At 36.3% G+C, this 27,415-nt stretch overlaps 2 protein-coding genes across 4 annotated transcripts in view; one reads left to right on the top strand and one right to left on the bottom strand.

The window, feature by feature from the left end:
• Window positions 1-27,415, top strand: part of NF1 (neurofibromin 1) — a 200,159-nt gene that overhangs the window by 103,347 nt on the left and 69,397 nt on the right. The window lies entirely within an intron of this gene.
• OMG (oligodendrocyte myelin glycoprotein) lies at window positions 16,800-19,621 on the bottom strand. The gene is made up of 2 exons (XM_008070725.1): window positions 19,377-19,621; window positions 16,800-18,496 (listed from the first exon to the last, which is right to left on the bottom strand). Exons 1-2 carry the CDS (start codon window positions 19,377-19,379, stop codon window positions 17,165-17,167), a joined length of 1,335 nt encoding a protein of 444 aa, XP_008068916.1. The 5' UTR covers window positions 19,380-19,621; the 3' UTR covers window positions 16,800-17,164.

The following is a 27,415-nucleotide window of genomic DNA, read 5'->3' as shown; positions in this document are numbered from 1 at the left end:
TTTTGATTCAGGGTCATCCTGGAATCTTTGCTTTCCTGGGATTAGGCATGGTCCCTGGGTTCAGGCTTGTCCCAGGATTAGAGACTGCCATAGATTTCAAGGTTGTCGATGTTGAAGTTGTTCCTGGAATGTTACCAGCAAACATGAGGAGCAGGCTGATGAGTGAGATCTTGGACACCATCCTCCTCTGTTTTAAAATAATTACATAAATTTAATCTAACACTTGGATCACAAGTAGGCAAGCATATATCCTTGGTTGTGTTTATCAGTGCATTCATATTATATAAAGGTTTGCTTTTTTATTGTTTATTAACAACAGCTTTCTTTGTTTTCAGCTTCTGCTGACATAAGACCTATTTTCTTTCTAGGGTCACCAACTGAAGGCAAAAACAATCCAAAGACTAAAAAAATCTTAATTAGGTTTTTCTATTAAAAAGGGTAGGAGACCAGGCATGATGGCTCACTCCTGTAATCCCAGCACTTTGGGAGACTGAGGTGAGAGAATCATATGAGTCCAGTAGTTCAAGACCAGCTTGGACAACATAGCAAGACCTTGTCTCTACAAAAAATAAAAAATTTTTAAAAATTTAAAAAATAAAGGAGGGGGATAAGCAAAACACTAGACATCCTATAGAGTAAATATGGGGGCTTAAGCTCAACATAGAGTGGGGCAGGGGTAAAGAATGAGAGACAATTTGGGAGAACAGAGTAACAAAAGAGGTAATGAAATAAATATTGGTATTTTTCTTGAGATTTCTCATGGACTTTATTCCAGTAATTTAAGGTTTTAGTTTAGGCCACAAATTAGGATATTACTTCTAAATATTTACCCAAAGACTAAAAGGGATTAAACCAAAGGATTTCCCCAGTACTGGGATGAGGTTTTCTTCATTTAAAAAAAAAAAAAAGCTAGTTCTTAGAAAAGTTCATAGTGTTAAAAGTTTAAACTTTAAGAAAGAAATTTAGAATTGACCAAAATCAACCTTTTCATTTTACAAATGGACTTAGACAAGGGACATAACTTGCCTGAAGATGCATATCTAAAAATGACCAAAACTAGAACTTGAGTCTGAGACTAAGCCCAGTGTTTGTTAGTAGATGTGAGCTATAAAGACATAGTATATACATATATCAAAAGTTTAACAGTAAACCATTTTTTAAAGTAAGTTTAATTTTTAAAAATTCTGTGTTCAAATCTAATGGCTTGCCACATTTGAGATAATACAACTAGGCCATGCTGGACATGGTTAAACATTGTCATTTCTTAAAAAAACTTAAAGCCCAAACTTTAATTGTAGAAATCTAATATATATATTATATATATTAAAAGCAACATTTGGCTCTGACATGTAATTGAGAGCATTTCAAATTAATATTACCTGTTATTTTTCTTTGAAGATTAAGAATTCAGTCTTTCTCCAGTGACCTGTGGGGAATCTGATTTCTCACTCACTGCATGCTATTTAAATGTAATTAATAAGGAAGTCATGTGTTCTAAACTTGACCTGTCATTTGCTCTTTAAAGTATCCAACCAAGTGTTTTCCAAACAACTGGTAGAAATAGATGGACTTTGGCAGAGATGAAGGAATTCAAATGAAGTCTTTCTAAAATCTACTTACATATTTAAAGAATCCAGTGACGACTATTTTTTTCTCTTGTCTATGTATACATTAATGAATTTCTTCACTAAGAAATTGTTGTGATTATCATGATTTAAAATGTAGTAAGTATATTAAAAATAGATGTCTGTTTTTTTTCCTTAGCTCATCTATGTATATGTTTGTAGAGAAGTTTCTACCCGTGATTATTTTGAAGTTTTAAGAATAATTCAGAAATATCACATTCTAGGAATTTAATTTTTTATAAATAAATTAATTCTTTTAGAAAATAAGTTGAACTTTATTAATATGAAACTTAAGAAAAAGATTGCATTTGAAAGTGATACTTTAATACTAAGTTTACAAAATTTTGTATAATTTTTTAATGTATTAAGTCAAACAGCTTAAAGCATATCAAACAAATTTTTTAAAAGAAATTTTGTCTTTGCCGGTTATTTTCCTTGATAACTAGCATACAGGGAAGTTGGATTGTATTATACTAATGTCTTGATCTTTAAACATTGCAGGGCTGTGAACAATGGTGTTGACATATAAGGAAATTGCTACATAAATGGCAGAAGTACAAGTTGGTACATGTCCCTCACTTGTTTTATTGTGCTATGGAGCCAGTGCTTACTAGATCTTAATTGTATGGTTCATATAATAACCTCACTTAACTGGAGGTTAGTGTGGTCAGGTCTAAGTAAACAAAAAAAGTCTCTTGGCAACCAGAGAAGATATTATAAAATCATAGTACTAAAATAATTTGGAGTTTGGTATTGTCCTCTCTTTTCTAACTTACTTATTCTGTGACTTCCCTTTGGGGGATTATCTAGATGATGATAATAATAGTTATATTTTGGACTAGACTATTGTTCAGTGACTTATTCTATTTTTCTAATCCTGACCTTTAGACTACTAAACTTATATAACTTTTTTTTTTTTTTTTTTTAGCTTAATAAAATAAATAGAAACAGAGTTTTGTTGTGTTGCCCAGGTGGTGTCAAATTCCTGGTCTTAAGCAATCCTCCCACCTCCCAAAGTGCTGGGATTACAGGCAGGAGCCATTGCACCTGGTCACAACTCTTTGTTGATGCTTCAGACACCTCAATCACAACTTCTTTAAAATTCAGAATTCAACATTTTCCACTTCCTCTTCTTGTATCCAGATATATTCTCCTCATAATGTCGTAGTTAATTGCATCATCACCTAGCTAAATGTCTCTCCAGCCTCAGATTTCTCATTATCTTCCCTGTCTTATTGATCTTAAGCTTCCAAGGCCTCTTGATGTTGATTAAGTAAATTGGAAATTCTGAACTTTCCAGCACTCTAATGCTCCCACACAAAGTTATTTAGCATTATTCAGGTTTTCAAATACCACCCATCTTTGTGTCTTTGTGCAGCCCCCTGTGTCTGCCCAAAGTACAAAAGTAGTCCCCCTTTTCCTAGGTTTCACTTTCTGCAGTTTCATTACATATGGTCAACTGTTGTCTGAAAATATCAGATGGAAAATTCCAGAAATGAACAACCTATAAGTTGGGTGTATCATCAGAAGAGCAACAGTAGCCCAACACTACATCACAGTGTTATGTCTTTTACATCCCTTCATTTATCACATTGGCATTGTGCCTTGTCACATCATTACAAGATGGATGAGTATAGTATAACATTTGAGAGGGAGAAAGACACCACATGCACATAACTCTTACTATAGTATATGGTTTTATTCTATGTTGTTATTGTTTTGGATCTCTCACTGTGCCTAATTTATAAATTAAACTTTGATACAAGTGTGTATGGAAAAAAATATAGCATGTGTAGGGTTCAGTACTAGTCCCCAGTTTCAAGCATCCACTGGGGGTCCCCTCAGTTAAGGGGAGGACAACTGTACTTCCTTTCTCATTCAAAGTTCTTTTCTTTTTTCAAGGTTTTGCTATGATGTCAGCACCTTATATGTGAGCCTTCTCTAATTTTACATGTCAGGATCAGTTATTTTAGGACTTTATACTTCTCAGAGTCTATTTTGGGTTTTTTGTTTGTTTGTTTTTGTTATTGTTTTCTGGTTGTTTGTTTGTTTACCATAGACGGATCCTAAATTTTTCTTCCACCTTTTTCTGGCCTTGTGGTAAGCTACCATCTCTTATTCTTCCTATTCCCCCTAACTTCTAGTTTAGTGAGTGCTTATAAAGGATAGGACACAATGAACATTGGAATTCATTGAAATTGCCTCTTGTTCTTCATGCCTGAGAGCTGATATCACTAATGTTGTCTAACCTAGTAAGAGACATTTGATTATTTGCAGTTTTTGCCCTATTATTAGCATAAATTTTCAAGACACAGGCCTGAGTTTTTAGTCTCATCTCTACTTTCCGGCTATCTTGAAAGGACTTTTTTTCCATTTGTACAATGTGGATAGTAATGTACATTTATAGTCCCTTATCTGTAATTTGAAATCTAAAATCCTCTGAAACCTATAAGTTTTGTCAAAGTTTGACACCAACATTTATTTGGTGGAAATACCTTACCTGCATTGGTGTGAGGTTTTTCACTTCTTTATTATTGTGATCCTTATATGTTCCACTTAGTTATTGATATTCACTTGGATGTTAATGTTTTACTGCATAGATATTTGTGGAGTTGATCTTGGGGTACTGTACCAGTTTTCACTGAGGTATTAACATAATGCATAACAAGGCAAGGCTAGTGCTTAGTGTATTTCTGTTTCTCTTCCTTCTGGGCACATTGCCACACCACTCTTAGCATCCTTGTAATGAGGTGGTGCCATCTGACTGAGTTCTGGTCAGTAGAATGTAGGTTCAGAGATGTACAGTTGACCTTTGACCAGGGCAGGGGGGTTTAGGAGAACTGAACCCCCATGCAATTGAAAATCCCCATATAACTTTTTACTCTCCCAGGACTTAACTACTATTAGCCTACTGTTGACCAGAAGGAAGTCTTACTGTTTATGATGGCATAAACAGTCAATCAACATATAGTTTGTATGTTATATGTATTATATACTATATTCTTACAGTAAAGTAAGCTAGAGAAAAAATGTTATTAAGAAAATCATAAGAAAGAGAAAATATATTTGTTATTCATTAAGTGGAAGTAGTTTGTCATAAAGGTCTTCATCCTTGTTTTCATGATGAGTAGGCTGAGGAGAAAGAGGAAATGTTGGGCTCAGGTGGCAGAGGCGGAAGAAAATTCACATGTAAGTGTACCTGCCCAGTTCAAACCCATGTTGTTCGAGGGTCAACTGGATGTCGCTTCTAAGCCTGGTGTCTAACTTCTCACCAATCCTCCCTTCCTGCTTTCTTCTACCAGTGAATCCTGGAAACAGAAGATTCAGTGGAGGGGGTCTTCTAGAAGGTGGTAGAAACACTAAATGACATGATCTGAGTAAGAAATAAGCTTTTGTTGTCTTAACCAGTGGTATTTTGGGATTATTTGTGATGGAAGTTAGTTTGTGCTGACTGATATAACTATGTGCTAGATATCTTGACTTTGCCTTTTCAGATCCACTTTATTCTTATATTTTCTTTCTTTCTTTCTTTCTTTTTTTTTTTTTTTAACAAACCCAAATTTCTGCTCTGTATCCTGGGATTACAGGCTTGAGCCCCTGCGGCCAGCCCAGCCAATTTTTAAAATTTAAATTACTTATGTCCATTTTCTTAAGGGTTTTAGAAGAATCAATATATGAGGGCAGATAGAAAGGTCTGGAACCATCTATAGAGGTCAATTCAAGATAATATAAGTATATAAAGAAAGATACTCTTATAATTGCTCAGTAATGCCAAAGCACCAGCTCTAAATATGAGAAATTTTGATTTACCAAATAAAAAATTAGTAACATAAGCCAGGCACAGTGGCTCACGCGTGTAATCCCAGCACTTTGGGAGGCAAAGGCGAGAGCATTGCCTGAGCTCAGGGGTTCAAGACCAGCCTGAGCAACATGGCGAGATCTCGTCTGTACAATAAATCAAAAAATTAGCCATGCGTGGTGATGTGCGCCTATGGCTCTAGCAATTTGGAAGACTGAGGCAGAAGGAGGTTGAGGCTGTAGGCCAATGCACTCCAGGCTGGGCGACAGAATGAGATTCCGACTCAAAAAAAAGAAAATAATAATAACGTAATTGTTATTCTTATACCAGTAGTGGCTACCTGCTTACCATGTGTTGCTATTCTAATTAACGCCATAGAAATGTTACAACTAATACAATAAACCTACAAACTTGGGTATAAATTTTGGGGCAAGATGTATTTATTATCTTATTTTTATTTTTTTTTCTTAAAGGAAAATTTATATGATGAATGGAAAATTAGTACAGATTGGCATTCCTAGAAAATCAGTAAACAGAAGATAACAGTAAAAAGAAATTTAGAACTATCAAATGCCTATTTCAGATACTATGCAATCATATATGTGCCACTTCAAAAAGCTACTGGCTTATAAAATATTCCCTAGCATTTCATATAAGTCTCCTCATAATATGTTATACTGCTCATCTTACTTGCACAATTACTTAGCTAAAACAGAAAATTGAAAGTCATTTTAGTAAGAGGCTAGATGCTGGCCCTATATTTTGGAAATCTGGTGATGCTTCAGACATTGATGTGGTTCCAAGTAAGCCTGTGTGAGCTTCTGGACTATTTTCAGAAAAGTGTGCTCATGATCTGTTGCTGAGGTTATCATCAGGACAATTGTCAAGAAGATACTTTTTGACCATTCTGCCCAGAAAACTCAGAATGCCAGATGAATTTTCTGTATGTTACCTCCACGATAATGTAGAAAATGTCTTAACCTTTTGCCTCAATTGGTTACTTAAATGCAACTTTAAAAAAAGACTGTTTAATCATTGTATTGTACAGTAATGTAATATCAGTAGAAGAGTGTTCCAGACTGTACACTGTGTGCTTCAGCTTGCCTGTACCCTGACATCCTCACGTGTGTCTGTGCTTCTGTATAGGCTTAAACAATGGCAAACTCCTACTCTTGACTTAAGACCCATCTCAATTACCTGGTTAGGGACTCCTCTGGGCAAGTTTTTTAAAACAACAACCAAAAACAAAAACCAGTTTCACTGAAATTTAATTTGTATATTATAAAATTTCCATTTTTAAAGTTTACAGTTTGACATATTCAAAGTTATACATTCATCACCACTGTCTAATTTTAAACATTTTCATCACCCCAAAAAGAAACCCCTTAAAAAGAAACCCCTTAGCCATTAGCAGTCACTCCCCTTTCCTCCTCCTCCCCTTCCCCAGCCCCTCACAACCATTAATCTGCATTGTCTTCATGGATTTACACATTTTAGGTGTTTTGTATAAAGCGAATCATACAATATGTGCTCTTTAGTAACTGGCTTCTTTCATTTCATATAGTGTTTTCAAGGTTCATCCATGATGTAGCATGTATCAGGACTGTATTCCTTTTTATTTTTTGAGTTGGAGTCTTGCTCTGTTGTCCAGGCTGTGCAGTGGCATGCTCACGGCAACCACAATCTCAACCTGCTAGGCTAAGGTGATCCTTTCATCTCAGCCTTCCAAGTAGCTGGAACTAAAGGCATGCACCACCACACCCAGCTAATTTTTTGATTTATTGTAGAGAAGAGGTCTCGCCAAGTTGTCCAGGCTGGTCTCGAACCCCTGAGTTCAGGCAGTCCTCTCAACTCGGCCTCCCAAAATGTTGGGATTACAGGCTTGAGCCACCACAACCAGCCTTGTATTCCTTTTTATAGCTGAATAATATTCTATTGTTTAGATATAATACATAAATTTTTATATAGATATATGTAATATTTTAGTTTGAGTATGTAATCCTTGAAAGGAAGTAATCCTGAGATGTACTTTAGAATTGGTTATATAAAGCAATTCTAAAATTCTAAAGCACACGTCAAAGAAAAACACATCCAAATGAATATGTTGTTCCCTTCAGAAGAGTTGCCATTGGAGGTGATGTGCTTAGTCAAACTGTGCTGCCTTTGACAACTGCATTTTAGGGCAATATTTTTTTGGAAGTGCTGTCAAAGTCTGAAATACATTCTGTTACACTATGGTAGGAAAATCTTCATATTTGAAATTTTTTGATAAGATAAAATATCAAGTTTAGTAATAGTGTTTTTTGTTCAAAATGAGGTTTTTCTTATGTGACTCATAAACTAGCTCTTAGTGATATTTGAAAAGAAGAGGCCGGCCCAAAGATGTTTTCAGTAATGACAGTATCATTGAAATAAAAGTGTAGTGACCCAACATGACTAGTTTGAAGAAATATACAGACATTTAGGTTTATCATGTGTGATATTTGTGTTTAAATCTAAAATGAGTTTATAGTCAACTTGTGGTTCATATAAGATGTTTACTAGTTTCAGGTGACCCCTTGAACCTTTAATTAATTTTAATTTTTTAATTTTTTTTTTTTTAATCAGAGTCTCACTCTATCACCCAGACTAGAGTGGAGTGCAGTGGCATGCTCATCACAGCCTTGACCTGCTGGGCTTAGGTGATCCTTCCGCTTCAACCTTCCAAGCAGCTGGAACTATAGGCATGTGTGCCACCACACCCAGCTGATTTTTCTTGATTTATTGTAGAGACAAGGTCTCACCAAGTTGTCCAGGCTGATCTCGAACCCCAGGCTCAGGGAATCCTCTTGCCTTGGCCTCCCAAAGAGCTGGGATTATAGGTGTGAGCCACCACGCCCAGCTTTTAGATGTAATTATTTATAAACAGCTATTTACTTTCTTTGATTACTTGTCATCAGTATGAGGAAATACATCTGATATTTAATGTCTAAATGATATAATTGGTAAATGGATGTGACTGTGTGCCAGTTACTCTTACACTACATAATATCTCAGACGTGATAGTGGTCGCTGAGGCTTTCGATGGCAGATGAGGACTTTCCTGTGGTTATTGTGGTGTATGGCATCCTTGTCTTCTCTTACTGATGTTTTGTTTTCCTCATTCTCAATGAAAAGCCATTAAATCTTAGTTTATAGCCGGGCTCGGTGGCTCAGCCTGTAACCCCGCGCCTTTGGGAGGCTGAGGTGAGTGGATTGCCTGAGCCCGTGGGTTTGAGACCCACCTGGGCAACTTGGTGAGACCTCATCTCTACAATAAATCAAAAAATTAGCCGGGCGTGGTAGTGCGCACCTGTAGTTCCAGCTACTTGGAAGGCTGAGGTGGAAGGATTGCCGGAGCCCAGCAGGTCAAGGCTGCAGTGGCCAGGAGCGGCCACTGCATTCCAGTCTGGGTGACAGAGTGAGACTCCAACTCAAAAATTAAAAAAAAAAAAAAAAATTAAAAATTAAAAAAATCTTAGTTTATTTTCTGTTGAGGCAAGCGTTTGATGGTCATTCAAACTCCTTCAACTTTCCAGAAATGTTTGGATTTGTTTAAACTGTGCCCATGGGCAACAAAAAAGCACAAATAACACAAAGTAAAAAATTACATTTCCTACTATGAGCATTTCATAAAATATATTGATCCTTGTCCTTATGGTACCCATGTAAAATATCCAGACATCTGATTTTGTATTGCTAAATCATTTCTTCTCAGGGATAAAATAAATAAATAACAAACCTTGTGAACTAATTATTTGAAACATAACTGAAGAGAACAAGTACATGAGGAGCTATGTAACATTGTAGGTTCTGTCATTTCCATTACTGTTCTTGTTAATTACCCAAAAATTGGCCATTGCCTTATTAAGCTATGGTGTGACCATGTGCTCTTTGAGCTATGGTCAGGCCATGCTTTCCTGGCTTTGGCCTCCTTCCCTACCTTGGGGAGGTGAATTTTTCTCTTTGTCTCCCTCTCTGTCTCTCTTTTCTCTCTCTCTCTCTCTCTCTCTCTCTCTCTCCCTCTCCCCCCCCCCCTTTAAATAAACTATAGTTTCTAGGTTTTAAAAAAAGGAAGGCTGGATGTGGTGACTCAAACCTATAATCTCCCCATTTGGGAGGCCAAGGCAAGAGAATTGCCTGAGTCTGCGGGTTCAAGACCAGCCTGGGCAAGATGGTGAGACTTCATCTCTACAATAAATGAAAAAATTAGCCGGGTGTGGTAGTGTGTGCCTCTAGCTACTTGGAAGACTGAGGCAGAAGGATTGCCTGAGCCCAGCAGGTCGAGGCTGTGGTGGCTGTGAACGTGCCACTGTTCTCCAGCCTGGGAAATGGAGTAAGACTTCAACTCAAAAACAAACAAACAAAAAAAACCCCGATATTCTTCTAAATAAGGGATAATACTAATCATTAAAATGTTTATGTAGCATCCACAAAGTGCTTTAATATACATGATTTAATCTAGTCCCTAAGACACCATTCTGGAATACATGTTCTCTTTTTTTTTTTTTTTTTTTTTTGAGTTGGAGTCTCACTCTGTCGCCCAGACTGGAGTGCAGTGGCCGCTCCCGGCCACCATAGCCTCGACCTGCTGGGCTCCGGCGATCCTTCCGCCTCAGCCTTCCGAGTAGCCAGAACTACAGGCGCATGCTACCACGCCCGGCTGATTTTTTAATTTATTGTAAAGATGAGGTCTCGCTGCCCAGGCGGGTCTTGAACCCGCGGGCTAAGGCAATCCACTCACCTCAGCCTCCCAAAGGCGCTGAATTACAGGCTGAACCACCGAGCCCAGCTTGGAATACATGTTCTTAACTGCATTTTTTTTTTAAATCAGAAGACACAATCACCTGCCCAAGATAACAACACAAAATGTAGGTGACAAAACTTTTTGTCATGGTCTTCCTGTTAAACTACAGTGTGCTGTAAATATACTTAGAATTATTTTGATCAGACATGAACCAAGCAGTTTTGCTGTTTTTAGTGGGTATATAGAGGTATGTTTAATTTCTCTGCTTTGATCTCATCAATAACTTCCAACAAATTCAGAATCTCAGACCAGAGTTTCTAAGCAAGGATAAATGAGTGTATGGAGCATATGTGTCACTTGACTCTTAACTATTTAATAGACTTGGGGTTGTTTAACCCAAATTACACTTCTTAAAAGTTGAGCTTCTTAAAGACCTCACTTTGCACCATAGTTTTCAAAGTGTGAAACAAACTAACCTGCTTAACACATTATTAATGCTTTGAGGTAACATTTGTTTCTACTTCCTTGAATGACTTCCCTTGAGCAATTTACTATACTGAATTGTTCATAGGTATCAGAATTAACCTTTCTCTAGAATTGTTTCAAAGATAACTCCACCTTGCCCAGAACTAGTTTATTCCATAACAAGTAGGGGCCTAGCCAAACCTTCCTTTATTCTTAATTTTTCTTTGATCTCTCTTCTCAGGACTTTGAGACTATAACTTTGAACTAAATGGAAGAAACTTAGACTCTAGAATAAGACTTGAAAGTGTGTTCTGTCTTAAGGAGGTCATTTTTAGTGTAGCAGTCACATATTTGCGGCATGTTAATTCATTATTTTGTTTATAAATTCAGATAAAGATGGTAAAAAAACCAAACTTCTAGGAGCAAGTGATATCTAAGCTGAAAATCAAAAGAATGAGTAGGGTTTGCAAGGGCAAGAGAGTGCTGCAGGAGGGCATGCAGCATCTCAGCATGAGAGAGCATGGTGTTTGAGGGCAGAAAGATACTTTGTTTCTTTTCATTATAAAATGTGAGGGAGCTGGAAAGCTTTAAGGTGATACACAGTTCCATAGTATGTATGTTTATATCATATAATTTATCTTTCCTAATATTTGCATTTTCCATATTTCAATCTTTAAAAACTCTTCATAAGAATATTTTTATTGGCCTCATAATTTTCTGGCCAGTGGGTCATCATTTACTTAATCAAATTCCTAATGGTGGATATTTAGCATTGTTTTCATTTTTCTTGCTGTTAGAAAGAATGCTGTGATTTATCTAGAACTTACTAGCAGAGGTTAAGATATTTAGGTTTTGGCCAGGCTCAGTGGCTCCCGTCTGTAATCCCAGCACTTTGGGAGGTGGAGGCAAGAGGATTACTTGAGCCCAGGAGTTCGAGACCAGCCTGGGCAACTTGGCGAGACCTCTTCTCTACAATAAATCAAAAAATTAGCCAAATGTGGTGGCGCATGCCTGTAGTTCCAGCTACTCGGAAGGCTGACATAGAAGGATTGCCTGAGCCCAGCAGGTTGAGGTTGTGGTGGCCATGAATGTGCCACTGCACTCCACCCTGAGTGATGGAGTGGGACTCCAACTAAAAAAAAAAAAAAAAAAATTAGTTTTTTTTTTAATCTCATTGCAAAATTGTGATCCAAAAGAGTTGTACCAGTACATAAATGTAACCATTTCATTATAACATCCCTAGCATTGACTTTTAATTTTTTTTAATCCCATGCTATTTTAATAGTGAGAATTGGTTTCATATTTTTATTGTATTTCTCAATTATGTGATTGGCCATGTTCTCATATATTTATTAATTACCATGTTTCATATCTTGTAAATGTTCTGCTTATATCCTTTGCTCATTTATTTGCTGGGAGTTTTAGTATGTTTTCTCATCAATTTTATGAGCTCCTAGTTAACAATCTCCTTTGTGATATTCTATTTGAGTAATTTTATCAGTCTTGTTGTTTCAGCATAAAGAAATCTGGGGTTTTGTATAAACACATTTATTGATGATTTATTTATGATTTTTTTTCTTTTTCTATTTAAAAACAAAAAGATTTTTCACTTGGAGATTTATAAATATGTTGAAATTATTCTGCTAGGCCGGGCATGGTGGCTCAAGCCTGTAATCACAGCACTTTGGGAGGCTGAGTCAAGAGGTTTGCCTGAATCCAGGGGTTCGAGACTAGCCTGGGCAACTTGTTGAGACCTCATCTCTACAATAAATCAAAAAATTTTCTAGGCATGGTGGTGTGTGCCTGTAGTTCCAGTAAGTGAAAGGTTGAGGCAGAAAGATCGCCTGAGCCCAGCAGGTGTAGGCTGTGGTGGCTGTGAGCGTGCCACTGCACTTACTCTCCAGCCTGGGCAACAGAGTGAAACTCAAAAAAAAATTATTCTGCTAGTTTTATGACTCCCTTGTTAACGTTATCTTTTTTAGTTCACCTTGTTGGTATTTTACATTAAATGAGTGTTAACTGAACTGTTTTCCAGTTTTCCCTCATCGTTTAGTAAATCTTTTCCTTCCTCTTTGATCTCTCATTTTCCCTTCTATAATTAACAGTGTTTGAGAACTTACTGTGTGCTAGCACTGTTCTAAACACTGCTAAGGAGGAAACAGAGGCACAGAGACCTAATTTGGTGAAGTTATACAGCTAATAAGTAAAGCCTAATCATATACTGAGTTCTTGTATGTACTGGGCTCTAATTGTGCTATCATTTCTATATTGAGATTATCTTCCTTTCTATTTTTATGCCACTATCATTCTTTCTTAATTATTGTGGCTGATATATGTTTCCCTCTCAAGAAAGACGAAAATAACTGTTTCTTTTTCTATTCTTGCCTCCAAAGTAAGTATTTTATTTCATGTTCCAAAAAGTTTCTCATTGGAATGTTTGTCAGAATTGGCTTAATCCATAAATTATACTGCAAATAATTATACCTGTACAACATCCCCTCAAAGTATGCCTCCCATACTTAGCCTTGGTTTTATTCCAGGTGCAGACTAAATATTTGTTGAGTTGATGAATGAATGAATGAGTAAATGAATGGAGAGACCTTATTTTATCATCTCCATCTAGTCTTTGTTTATATCTCTCATTAATGTTTTCTAACTTTTTTCCATTTGATCCTCCTTATTTCATGTGAATGTTATTTCTTAGCATCGTGTATTTTTTCCTATAATTTTCTATTGATTTGTTGCCAGCTTATGATAAAACCATTAATATTTCTATATTTATTTTCTTATTAGTTATTTACAGTTATTCTTCTGAAGATATCCTGAGGAATCCTTTGGAGATACAATTATTTAACCTGGTTTCTTATTTTCCAAATAATGTTCAAAGGATTGACAGTGGGCATCCTTGTTTTGATTATGATTTTATTAGAAATATAATTTACTTTTAATCAGCATGATGTTTGCTGCTAGTGGCCAATAATGCATTTTTACCTCGTTCTTAAAGTATATTTTATTTTCTTTTATTATTATTATTTTTTTGAGTTGGAGTCTCACTCTGTCGCCCAGACTGGAATGCAGTGGCCGCTCCCGGCCATCGCAGCCTCTACCTGCTGGGCTCCGGCGATCCTTCTGCCTCAGCCTTCCGAGTAACTGGAACTACAGGCACACGCTACCACGCCCGGCTGATTTTTTGATTTATTGTAGAGATGAGGTCTTGCTGCCCAGGCGAGTCTTGAACCCATGGGCTCAGGCGATCCACTCACCTCAGCCTCTCAAAGGCGGGGGATTACAGGCTGAGCCACCGAGCCCAGCTAAAGTATATTTTATAAGGGAAAATTTTGTAAAAGATTTCAGGTTGATTCTTGTCAGATATTTTTGATGTCAGTTAAAATAACTTGCTATTCCTTCATAGCGTTGTTACGAAAAATTGTTGAATGGCACGTATTTGTGATCTTTTAAGTTAGCCATAGAAGGCTTCTCATTCTGCTGTGATAAGTGAATGATTGTCTGACTTTGTTCTGGGTCCCTATTTCACTATTATCTAGACCTGAATTCTAGAAGTGGAAGAGCAGAGACTGAAGCAAATACATCCTGGGATTCCCTTGCTCTTAGAGTGTAGAGTTTGAGTGTTTCCATGTATGGGAATTTCTCATAATATTGAGCTTGGACATATAGATTTAATGATAAATCTAATAACAGCAACATTATTACATCTAGGAACTTGCCTGGGCCGAGACACTGTGAAGGCTTTTCACAAATTATGTTACTTAATCCTCAAAAAAAAAAGCCATCGTGAGCTCTGCTAGTCCATTTTGTAGATGTGGAAACTGACTTAGAGCAATGAAGTAACTTATCTAGGGTTGTACAGCTGAGAAATGACAGAAGCAAGTTACTTATAAAATAGAACCAAACCTTAGGGCTGGATGGATGCAGATAGATATAAATATATGTATATATAGGTATATGTATGTATATATGTGCATGTACATGTGTGTATATATGTATGTGTGTGTGTATTTGATGAATTTGAGAGAGAGATGCTAAGGACAAGTGCCTTTTTAAATGTTTATGGAACCCAGGAATATAGTAGTACTTGTCGTAGTGCAAATAATTGATCCCTCTTCTATTAGTAATGACATAATTTATTCCGAAGGAAGCATTATCAAACTATAGTCATCCCTCCTTATACATGAGGGGTTGGTTTCATGACCCCCATGTATGCCAAAATCCATGCATACTCAGTCTCAAAGTTGGTACTACGGAACCTGCTTTCCTGTGGGACCTGCTTATACGTATATGTGGTTTCACATCCCATTACTACTGTTATCTTTGATTTGTGTTTGGTTGAAAAAAAAATCTGTGTATAAGTGGACCCATGCAGTGTGGTTCAAGGGTCAACTATATTTTAAATAATACTTCTTTCTAAGGACTTAGAGTTTGAATAGTTGACATATGTGGTACTTGTAAATTACAAAGTTTCACTTTGCGTTTTGCAGACATGTCTGTAGGATTGACACAACCCATAGGTACTCCTAATGTGTAGTCTGTAATTTCACTTTCTTGTCACTTTTCCCCATAGGAATTCTAAGACAGCATTGAATTCATGGTGGCACCCTCAGAGTGGAAGATAGTTACCTCTAAGAAACCTACTTTCTGTGGAAATTTCTCCCTCCCTTCCTCCTTCTCTCTCTTCCTTCCTCCTCCTTCTCTCTCTCTCTCTCTGTCTCTCTCTCTCTGTCCCTCTCCCCTTTCCTCTCTCTCTCTTTCTGTGTGTGTGTGTGTGTGTGTGTGTGTGTGTGTGTGTGTATACTATGGATGGTGAAGGTACTAGATCAGTGTTTGGGAAGGTGTGGGGATAGCTTACCCATTTAGAGAGGTAATGCATTTTAAATCATTTAGGGGATTTTTTTCAAATAACCTCATTTCTTCATGGTGAGATTCCCTGACATAGTGAGCTAATCAGGTTTGCTGGGGCAGAAAAATATTCAAGAGCTACTGTACTAGACAACATAAAAGAGGAATTGTTTTGTTGAAGTGTAATGGTAATTTTTTGGTCCTTAAAAATAAATTAGAATGTTGTTACTTTTTGCTCTCTGAATAGAAATGTTCCTAAATCAGAAAAGAAGGCTATCAATATCTTAGGAGGGGGCATAACATTTCTTTGTGTACTTTTTCCCCAACTACAGAATGCTTGAAATTAGATTCTTCATTATGTCCCACAAATTAAATACCATATGTGTATCCTACCCATCTCAATTATGCTATTGTCCATTTTAATCTAGCCTGTTTCAGGGCTTCTTTTGCTGACTTTTAGCTATTACTTATATTTGTCACTAATTCATAAGGTGACTTGCTTTGGTGTTTGTAGAAAATACTCATTTTCTTCTAACTGGAGTCCCAGTGCAGTTTGATTTGGAGTGTCAAGGTTTGTTCTATGCCCAGCCGTCGTCCTTAGTCTGCTTCACTGGGTTCTCACCTGGTTGTAGCACCAAATGAATCCCATCTCTTCTACACTTCCTCTCTTCTCCTCCCCACTCTCTCCCTCAGGACTGCCCAAGTTTGTCAGAGTTCATGATTTTATACTTAAGCTAACTTTATTTTTAATTTAGGTTAAGTCAGATTCCAATTTCTGATGCAAAAATATTTATTTCCCTCTTCTTCATGTATTGGAATTTTAATTTTGTAAATATTAAAAGTTTTTATTAAATGTTCTGTTAACTTTGCACTGAAACTGCTTCTTTACATGTGTTTAAACTAAAACTTTTCATTATATGATGTTTTTTGTATTTAAATTCAAAAAACAAAGCCATTCAGCTTTCCTTATTAAAATGCAAAGCCTAGTGTCTTCTGGCTTTTTGAAGAGCTTTTGTCCATTATATAATCTGTAAAGTAGCCAAGAGTTCCTCAGAAGCAGGACATCATTTAGATTTAAAACAATTATGGGTTGTGTATAAAATAATGATGTGGCATAACCATTCATGGGGTAGCAACCATGACTTTACTTTAGTGGTAAAATTCTTGGACTCCACCATTTTATTTACCTTAAAGATTTTACTAAGGTACCCTAGCACAGAAATGGTTATTAGGTCATTTTGATTCTGCTGGATAGATTAAGTTGATATGACTAGAAAGCCAGATGACACTGTTATGAGCATAGACCTTTTATTTTTTTCCCAGATGTTTGACAGTGTAAACATACATAAAATACATATTAAAGTTTAGATGCTTTATATTTTGTGCAATAAATTGAAGCCTTAAAAAGAAAACATTTCATTAAAAAAAGAAACTCATTAGTTTTACTTAATTAAGACAGTAAAATAGCAGCAAGTACCAAGACATTGTGCACTTCTTTTATTTAAGACAAGTTAACTTCATTTACATCAGTCAGAAATGTAAGACTGACTTTCTTGAATACTTAATATAGCTTGAATCACTGGTTAGATAAGGGCATATTTTCCCAACTGTACATCAAGGAGGAGTGCTTTCATTAGTTTCAGAAGATGCAGACCCTCAGCCAGCCAGCATGACCACAACATTTAACATTAAAAGAAATGAAGTATTTACTTTCCAAGTATTTGCCACGGAAGGTAAGCGAGTCTTTACATTTGTGGTGGTCTCTTCCCTCCGTAAGTTAAGGGTTGTGCTTTGTTGAGGCATTTCAGAGAAATTATTTGGCATGCCACTAGTGATACTTAGGGTCATGGGAGTTGGGGATGATTTTGTTGAACTAGTGAGGCTTGTGTTTGTAACCATTCCATCTTGGAGATGAATAGTTAGAGTTGCAGCTGCTGCTTCATGTGAATTGATGGTTTCTGTGGATGTATCTTCTGGATAGGGCACAAAAGTCTTATCAGTGCTGCTAGTAAAGGTGGTGTCTTTGCTTAGAGTGGCACCAAACGTTGTTTCCTTTGTTCGATATTGTCTGGGTATTTTGGTTACTTTGGGTTGAGTTACCATACTCAGAGAGTTAATGGTGTCCACTGTTTGCATCCCACTTACAGTGAATAAGCTTGAGGTAAATCCCGAAGGTGTAGGATATATGTTATGTTCCTTTAAAGATGATATTTGGGTAGAACAGGGAGTCCCTATCACATGGGCTTTTGTTTCCATCATCCACTTCAATAAGTAAGTAATATTTTGTTTGTGGTCACATGACCACCTGTTATTGTGAAGGGTTATCTCTTGCAACTGAAAGAGTTGGTCAAAAGATTGGTCTGGGATGAATGTGAACTTATTGTTGTGCAGGTAAAGGTGTGTGAGATTTGTCAGGTTTATTAATGTTCCTGGAAGGATTTGTGTCAAGGAATTATTAGACAGGTCCACGATGTGTAGTTTGGAGGGCATGTTGGTTGGAACTGTCCAAAGTTTGTTACTACTGAGGTTGAGAACCTCGAGACTTCTTAGTGTATTTTTAATGAGGACAACCTTTTCCAGCATATTCTTAGAAACATCCAGATATTTAAGGTTCCAGTGATAAGCAGTATCAGATTTGTCAAGAAGTTTAATGTTGTTGTTAGCAGCAGACATGTTCCAGAGAGACCGAGGTAACTGAGCAGGCAGGCTTTCAAGCCTGTTGTTTGAAATGTCCAGGGTCCTCAGATTGGTATATTGGGTTAACTGGTTATGCAGATCAGTAAAGTGGTTATAAGACAGATTTAAATGTATGATATTCTCTTGCAGTCCAGATGGTAATGTAGTCAAGTTTCTGCCTGAACAGTCCACATGCCTGTGCCTCTCTGTGCATATACATTGGAGAGGACAAATGCATAAAATACCAGGTGTGAGAAACAGAAGGATGAACAAGCAGGGAGACATTTTCAATATCTGATATCCCATCAAAGCCTAGAAACAAACAGATACACCCTTCTTTTAATATGCAAATACAAATTAGGCATCTGCATGGGTCAGTTAGCATTAGGCAAAATTTTCAATAAACCTCGTTGTTGTTGAGTTCTTTTATAATTGTTCCAGTGATTAAACTAACAAAGCTCCCCTTCATTTATAGTCCAAATGCTTAATCCTTCAATTGGGGCTATGTGGTAGAGAGAGACTCTCTCTCCCCACTCTTTCCTGAATTTTCCCCTTTATTTTCTTCCCTCCACCCCACCTTTTAAACCACATTCTTTCTTTCTTATCTTCCCAGATCCTTAAAATGACAAAATAGCATTCTCTGCAAATAAAGAGTTGCAGTTTTAAGCTATTGCTATTTTTGATAATATGCTTTCTTACTCTGATGGGAAAAAATGGCTGTCGTGTCTCTTTCTCTCTCTCTCTCTCTCTCTCTCTCTCTCTCTCTCTCTCTCTCTCTCTTTAAATCTCTGCAGTAATGTAATAGTGTATATAGGGTAAGATTTTATTTAGGTTTTAAAGCAATTCTTTGGAATTTTATCTTTGCCTTTTTAGGATAAATACATCTCTGTAAAACATTTTGAGGCACTTGAAAAATTCAGACCAACACCATACCTTTAAACCTCATATTTTATAAAGTGATTTTTCCCATATATTTCAGTGCCAATTCTCAAGGAAAACAATGTATATATGTACAAAGTGAATGACTATTTAAAATAAATCCCTTAACTGACACTGCAGCAAATTTCTGGTGCATGCACTTCCTATTGAACATATATTCAATCCTAACGTTGACTTTTCCTTAAAAAAAAAAAAAAAAAAAAGAAAGAAGGAGAAGGAAAAAAATGCCCAAAATGTTCTTTTTACAGCTTACCATAGTGTCGTCTTCAACATCAGCATCTCATTTTCTCCGGGAAACTTAAAGCTTAAAGGTCGTCTTGTTCTGGAGAGTCGGAACCGATTCTGACTGTGGCTGTGCTTGCCTGCTCAGCTGCATTGTGTTGCTGTGAGCTGAAGCTCTGCAACCACCTGATCAGTACCACATAGGAGGACTGCAGAGCTGTCATTGGTGCTGACTCAAATTTATGGCAAGAGGTGCACACGCAACAAAATGGACAACATTTTTTTTTAATTGACAACGCTGAGAACACCTATATAGCTCAGATTTGCTAAGGGGTGAAATACCTCATGCATGTTAAAGCTGGCTCTTACTCTTTTCTGTGTATTTGCCTGAGCTTGGGTTCCACATTTTAAGATTTGCCTCATGAAGAATCTGATTCTTTTAGATGCTTCTACTCTTCATGATTTTTACATGTTGGAAATGAATTTGACCTTCCTCATGGATGGTTTTCTAATGCCAGTAAGATATTAATTCAACAGTTTTTAACTCCTGCCTTTTTATGTTCTTTTCTAAAATGTTACTATTGTCAAATCACTTAAAAAAAATAATAACATAATCTGTTTGATTTTTATATCCTCCTCCAACATGGTGATTATTATATCTAATCAGCTTTTCAAATATATCAACCTCCTAAATGTTTCATCGTCCCTTTCAGGAGTTACAGAAGTACTTAAATATGATTATTTTCTCTTATCTTTCTGATACAAAGGATCCTTTGATGAAGGCTACATACAAGTCAGGCTACACTTTAATATGGGCATCTGATGCTTTTAGTTATCAGTCCTGTGGTAAAATAAACATGTGTTATGTATTTGGGATTAAAGTTGTTTTTTTTCCCCCCTCTCTATGAAACTTACTTTGTATGGTAAGTGGCTGTGAGTATCGTTTTTTCCAAAGACATTTTTGGTATTCTATGAATGAGTACTTATTTGATTTTATGTTTTAAAAATAACAGTATCAAATTCAGATGATTTCTTCAGAGTGTTTTATATTTTGTCTTTCTGAGAAAGCAGTTTATAGTTTTTTTTGAGTTGGAGTCTCACTCTGTTGCCTAGACTGGAGTGCAGTGGCACGTTCCTGGCCACCACAGCCTCGACCTGCTGGGCTTCGGTGATCCTTCTGCCTCAGCCTTCCAAGTAGCTGGAACTACAGGCGCGCACTATCATGCCCGGTTAATTTTTGATTTATTGTAGAGATGAGGTCTCGCCAAATTGCCCAGGTGGATCTCGAACCCGCGGGCTCAGGCAATCTACTCACCTCAGCCTCCCAAAGCGTGGGATTATAGGCTGAGCCACTGAGCCCGACTCGTTTATAGTTTTAAAAATACATGAGATGATATAAAAGGGAAAACTTTGGTCATGAGTTTTATAAAATGAGATCAGATTTATAATAACTTCTACTCCATAGTGGATTAATTGAAAAATAATCTGTTAGTACTCAACTCTAATTTCTAGAATTGCCAATTTACCTTTAAAAAGCAGGCAAGTAAAGTTATGGTATTCTCATTACCAAATGGTCACCATTTAAAAAACAGCACATTACATGGAAGGAAAATTCCTTTATGCCTTGTTACTAAGTCCTATGTTTTTCTCTAAATTACATTTACCATTGTTTGGGTTGTACCCCAGATAGAATTTATTACTTTAGCATTTTAAGTTTATTTTCTTAGAAAAGAAACTACAGTAGTCACCTTTTGTATAAAGCCTATGTTCCTCAAAATGTATCTACATTTTTAAAGTTTACAACATCAGAAATGTATTATTGATTAGATGCTTTATTGCCACTTTATTTTGAGAGTTAAGTTGTACTCTTAATAATATTCTTTCTGTGGATTTCAGAAACCAGTCATCAATCATAGTGCTTAAAAGTTATGTGTTAAAAATACTACATTTAGCAATATTGTTGTAGAGGTAGGAAATGGTTGCATTGACATTTCCAGTTCTATCTCAGCTCCTGTATACACTGTTACACTTAAAGAAACATGATTGAGGGTCAATTTACTGACCACTTCTATCTCTCTTTTGAGTTTTAGGAAGTCCTTTTATGTCAGTGTGGAAATAGTTATCCATATGTTTTGTGACACTTAACAGTACTTTTGTTTGAAAGAAAGAACATGTTATTAACTAATGGATTCAAATGAATTTAGGTTTTGGCTATATTAATATGTACATGCATGTTGCTGTGTATAATAGAAAATTCCAATAAAATAGTAGTAGCATTATTTATCATTGCAAATTTGGGGACATACCAAGTTGCCTCATGTTATTTAAAGATTATTTTAAAGTTCTCCAAAAGGAAAAAGGAATCGTTTCAATATATTTGAATTATAACAATCTGTCATCTTACACTTTTAGAGATTCTCATGCAATAAAACAATAATCTATTACTATTATTTCAGAAAAACAGTAATTTTTAGAGGCTTAAGTGTTTCTTACAACTGCCATGCTTTTTTTTTTTTTTTTTGATTTGGAGTCTCACTCTGTTGGCCAGGCTGGGACACTCACAGCCATCCCAGCGTCAACCTGCTGGTCTCTGGCAATCCTTCCACCTCAGTCTTCCAAATAGCTGGAACTACAGCCGCACGCTACCACACCCGGCTAATTTTTTTTATTTATTGCAGAGACAAGGTTTCACCAAGTTGTCTGGGCTGATCTGAAACCTGTGGGCTCAGGCAGTCCTCTCTTGCCTTGGCCTCCCAAAGTGCTGGGATTACAAGCCAAGCCACCAAGCCCTGCCTGTTACAACTTTTAAAAAATATTATTCAGGCTCATTACATTTTAGATAAATCTGTCAGTTCAGTAATTACAGCTGTTTAGGTAACATTTATATTCTAGATTAAGCTGTAAGTTAATTTACATTTTTTTTGTGTCCTAGGATATATTATTCCAACATTGTGAAAGGTACACCTCCCAGGAATGGCTATCCCATATTAATAAATAGTTTGTTTTCCATTATTATAGATAACATTTGCTGTGCTTATTTGAGAGTTAAATATTGTCTATTTTTGGTAACATGTTAGGCTATTTAAAGTGAATTTCCTGTTGAATACAACTAAGAGTACTCTGTGAAGTATTTTAAAAGCATGGAAGCAGTAGCGCGATAGAAATGTTCTAGTCAAAATCCAAGTGAATCAGTACCTTTACTCACCTCCCTATGCCTTTTTTACCTATGCCACTGACTTGTTGCCAAAACTCAGTCACTAGTTCTCCTGTATGTCCCTCTTTCTCAATTTTTCTCTTTGCTTCTTGGAAAGATTTAATTTGTTCTTCTAGCCCCCATATATCCTATAAATTATTCCTAATATCATTGACACAATTGCTTATTTGCATCATCCCACAATAGTTTCAAATGATACTACTACTACTAATAATAATTATAATAATTAGATAGACTACTGAATAAAGTAAGATTTCTTTGTAGCTTTATTTGTTCTTACATTGTATTTCACTAAGGATGTATAGAACATTCTGTGTTCTGATGAAATAACTTTTCTGTATATTTTTATATAACCAACTTGACATTAAGTTAGGTTCACTTGTTTCAGTTAGTTTTCAGTTTTTCAAGATTGTTTAAGTCAAAATTATGTAACATGTGTTTGTATATTCAGAGAAATCTTGCTTCTGTCTTCTCCAACCCATTTCCTTCCTTCTATTAGTGACTTTTTTTAGCTTTTCATTGTATCATTAACAGTATTTCTTTTTGAAAACATACAAAAATATTTATGTGCATGTGTTACATATTCCTGTCCTCCCTTCTTATATAAAGGGTGACATTACACACACACACACACACACACACACACACACACACACACACAGTTGTACGTCTTGTTCTTTTTTTTTCTTACTATATCTTGAGGTTCATTCAGTATCCACAGGTATCTATCTCATTTATTTCATGATAATAGTACTTCATTTGGGAATGCACTATGGTTTATTCAACCACTTCCCTATTGGTGAGCATTGGGTTGTTTTCAGATTTTTGCTTTACAAATAATGCTATAGTGAATACCCTTGTGCCCAAATAATTTCATATTTTTACCAGTGAACTTTGGATTGCTAGGTAAAAGGGTAAATGCTTTTGGAATTTTTCCGGATAGTACTACATTCCTCTCCATCGACTATACCATTGTGCAGTCCCACCAGTATCAGGTTGTCTTGTTCTGTATAGCTGTAGACTTTGTTGTTGAACTTTGGGGTTTATGTCAATCTGATAGGTAAGTAACATCTCAGTGTAATTTTAAATGCATCTCTCTAGTTATGAGGAAGGCTGTATATCTTTACATGTGTTCTTAAAGACCATTTAAATTTTTTCTTCAGTGACTTTCATATGTTTTATACTTTTTTTCTTATTATGTTGTGGATCTTTTCCCCCACTGTATGTAGGAGCTTTTTAAACTTTAGAGATATTACTGCTTTTATCTTGGTTTAAGTTGTCATTTCTTTTTTCAGTTTGCCCTTTGTCTTTTGACTTTATTGTGGTGGTGGTGAAGTGTGTTTGACATTTAAAAGTTTCATATAATTTGATTTCCCTTTTTTCTTTATTGCTTCTGAACTTTGAGTCTCATGAAAACTTTTCCCACTTCCAGATTATAAAGGAATTCAACCTTTTTTTCTATTACTAGTATAATTTTATGGTTTATATTTAGATTTTTGTTCCACTTGGTGTGTATTCTAATGTAGAGTGAAGTATGGATCCAAGTTTTTTTTTTTCCAAGTGTCTATCCAGTTGTCCCAATGCTTGTTCCCACTGATTTGGTATATATTTCTGAACCTTCTGTTAATCCTATATGAATATCAGTGTTTTTATTATAGGTGTCCAAGTATTTTGCTATTTTACTTTTGTTTTTGTTTTTTTTTGAGTTGGAATCTCACTCTGTTGCCCAGACTGGCGTGCAGTGGCATGCTTTCAGCTACCGCAGCCTCAACCTGCTGGACTCTGGCGATCCTTCTGCCTCAGCCTTCCAAGTAGCTGGAACTACAGGCGCGCACTACCACGCCCAGCTAATTTTTTTGATTTACTGTAGAGATGAAGTCTCGCCAAGTTGCCCAGGTGGGTCTCGAACCCACGGTCTCAGGCAGTCCACTCACCTCAGCCTCCCAAAGCACGGGATTACAGGCTGAGCCACCGAACCCGGCTACTATTTTACTTTTTGATCAGAATTAGGTAATTGCAACAATTACTTTTCACCCTAATCGAATTTCTTGTGTTCCCCACCACTCAAACCAAATGGAAATACTTGTGTCAAGTGTGTATGTTTCATTGCATGAGGTAGGCGCTCTTTGGTCCTATATTAGTGAAAAGAGTGCTGGAGCAGTAGTCAGGGAGCAAACTCAACTTTTAGTGCCACTGCTAAACAAGTCACTTGCTTTCTCTGGTCCTATTTTCTCAGCAGTTAGCAAACAAAAGGAGTTGAACCAGACGGTCTTCAGGGTTGTTTGTGACTCTGGTTGATGCTAATCTGGTAAGAGCACGCCTAGTATGTGGAATGAAGCTCAATTTTGCCCTTTAAGGACCCCTGTGCCTTGTCCTTTTGCTGGATTCGTAAAATAAACTTGCTTTTCTGGATCTTAGTTCTTTAATCTTTTCTCTGAGTTTTTCTTTATTCCAGCATTTTCTTTTCCCCTGTATTTCTTTTATTAGCTTGCATTTCTTCCTGCTGATTAAGCAGAGATTGCCACTATTTGGCTGCTCAACTTCCATTGGCCTCAGTGGGGAAAATTGCATGCAGTAAATGTGAATTATTTCTCCCCCAGCTGCAAATTTCTTTTTAAAAACAAAGGCAGTGTGAAAGCCCAGATCCTACCAGTAGTCTGTCCTTCTGTTGCAAAGAACAGGAGAAAAACAGCCTGTAGTGTTTGAAGAAATCAGACAAAATTATGACTAGGTCATCAGTTCCTCTTTTGTTTTGTTTTGTTTTTATATAATAATTTTTTTTAAAACCACCACTCAGACCTCCCCAGGACTGGCCACAACTGACCCATTGATTGCTTCTAAGTGCACCTTGGTTAGGAGACCAGTCACGTTCCATTCCTATCTTACTGTGGCTTCTACAACAGGAGACCCACAGGATCCCATGTAATTGCTGCTTTGCTCCTCAGTAGGTTCAGATAGGAGAGTCCTGATCCCCGCCACTTAGCATGCTTAATGTGCCTTACAAACTTCAATATAACCGTCCCTTTCATACAGCTGAAGATGATTTTTGTGTAAACTGGAGGTCCCTCTTCCTTACAGTACTGTATTTCCGTGCCCAAGTGTGTTTAGAGGACTTAAAAACCCAAATTTCCCACCCCCTCACCCAAATCCCCCCCAAAAGGAAAAAAAGACAAAAAGAAAAGAAAAAACACCCTCATGGGGCCCTTTATGCAAATTATGTGCAGTGCCTTTTATTTTAAAATTAGTTGGCAAATGAGCAAGACCAACATCTGAAATCAGCTCCTCTTTTATCTAAGAGAGCTGATATTCCCTCTTTTCCCCTATATTTTCCATATTTCTTTTAGGAGAGAAGATGGTGAAAAGGAGCAAAATGTGGCAAGTGCTCGTTAGGTCACTGTCTTAAATATAAAATAAGAAGGCTTATGATGATTTAAAGCATGCCAAAGACTTGACCAGTTATAAAAATGTTACATATTATTTACCCTAACTAAAATACTTAAAATGCAAAGAATAATGGGAAATTCTTGAACTCCAGATTGCTGTTGGGTAAATTAGCCTTAAAAGTGCTAAGTTTAAAAAACACATGAAAGAAACTTTTTAATGTGGAAGGCTGAAGATGTAATGTAATATGACAATAAATGTCATGCTCATTCAGGAAAAGGAAGAAGCTCAAGGGAGCATTTCTATAGATAAAAAATTTTAATGGTCGGTAAAGATGGCTTGAAAGATTTAGAGTGAAGCATTATATATAAAATTCCAATTCCCAAAAACCTACTCATTTTTATTAAAGATGGAACTTTGTTAGTTTTTTGAATACCAGTGCTACAAATAAATACTATATTCTGTTGTGAAAATTCCAGAACAATTAGTGGTTCTCCAAGACTAAGCTAGCAATAAGGCTACCATATTTCATTTTAAGTGACTGTTTGCTCCTGGAGTTTGGGTAGGGCTAAGGAGGAAGAATATGTGCTTGTTGGTTAAAGGAGCATTTCTGCAAAAAACAGTCTGGTATCTCCACAAGTACACACCTATGACCAGTCTCCCACCTCGGCTTTGTAAAAGGTTGAGCCCATCACTACTCTAATAACTCAGATTTATTAATTGTCAGGCAATGGATAAAGGTGAAATTCTGCATGAGAATGGTGGTTTAAGAGTTTAGATATATAACATCAGAAAGTACAAGTTTAGTAAAAAGTTGAACATTATCTGTATTTTGAGTCTTTTTTCCCTGGAAAAATCAACCCAAATCACCCAAATTTGCGATGTAGTCATAGTTTCTTTCTTTTTTTTTTTTTCCTTCCTAAGACTTATTTTTGTTTGGGTGCTTACAAAGAAGAAACTTTAAAAAGAGACTAGTTTTAAAATTTTGTGCTCCCCCAACATGATAGGAAAATATTTGCATTTTATGGTGCATGCTTATATTTTTTTCAGGGTAAATGTTCCCAGGCCAACCCCCTAGTATAATGTTATATTTGTTTTATTATTTATTATTTTATTTTTATGTTATGTTTGTATTATTACTATGAAACTAAAAAGGAAAATTTCTCTGTTCTCAAACATGCATTCTAATCTATCCCCCCAAACTTGAAATATTTTGAGGTATTAATTTAGAATTTAGAGTATGTGTTTATTTGTTTACTCCTCCCCATCCCAAACTTTGAGATAGAAAAATAGAAGTTTATTTATTCAAGGTAAGCCTATACACAGCTTCTCAGGGGGGAAAAATCTATTGGGTAATAATAAGCATATGTAGCTTGCTTGTTTCAGAATGGTTAAGTTATTGACATATATAACATACAAATATGTAAAATAAACTATAGAGACAGGTACTATAATTACAGTGACAGGTAAATAGG

This window comes from Carlito syrichta, unplaced genomic scaffold (assembly GCF_000164805.1).
Source record: "Carlito syrichta isolate Samal-C Ts95f unplaced genomic scaffold, Tarsius_syrichta-2.0.1 Scaffold313978, whole genome shotgun sequence".
NCBI classification, from domain to species: Eukaryota; Metazoa; Chordata; class Mammalia; order Primates; family Tarsiidae; genus Carlito; species Carlito syrichta.
Note: the sequence above shows the minus strand (reverse complement) of the source record. Positions and strands in the feature narration are given on the sequence as shown.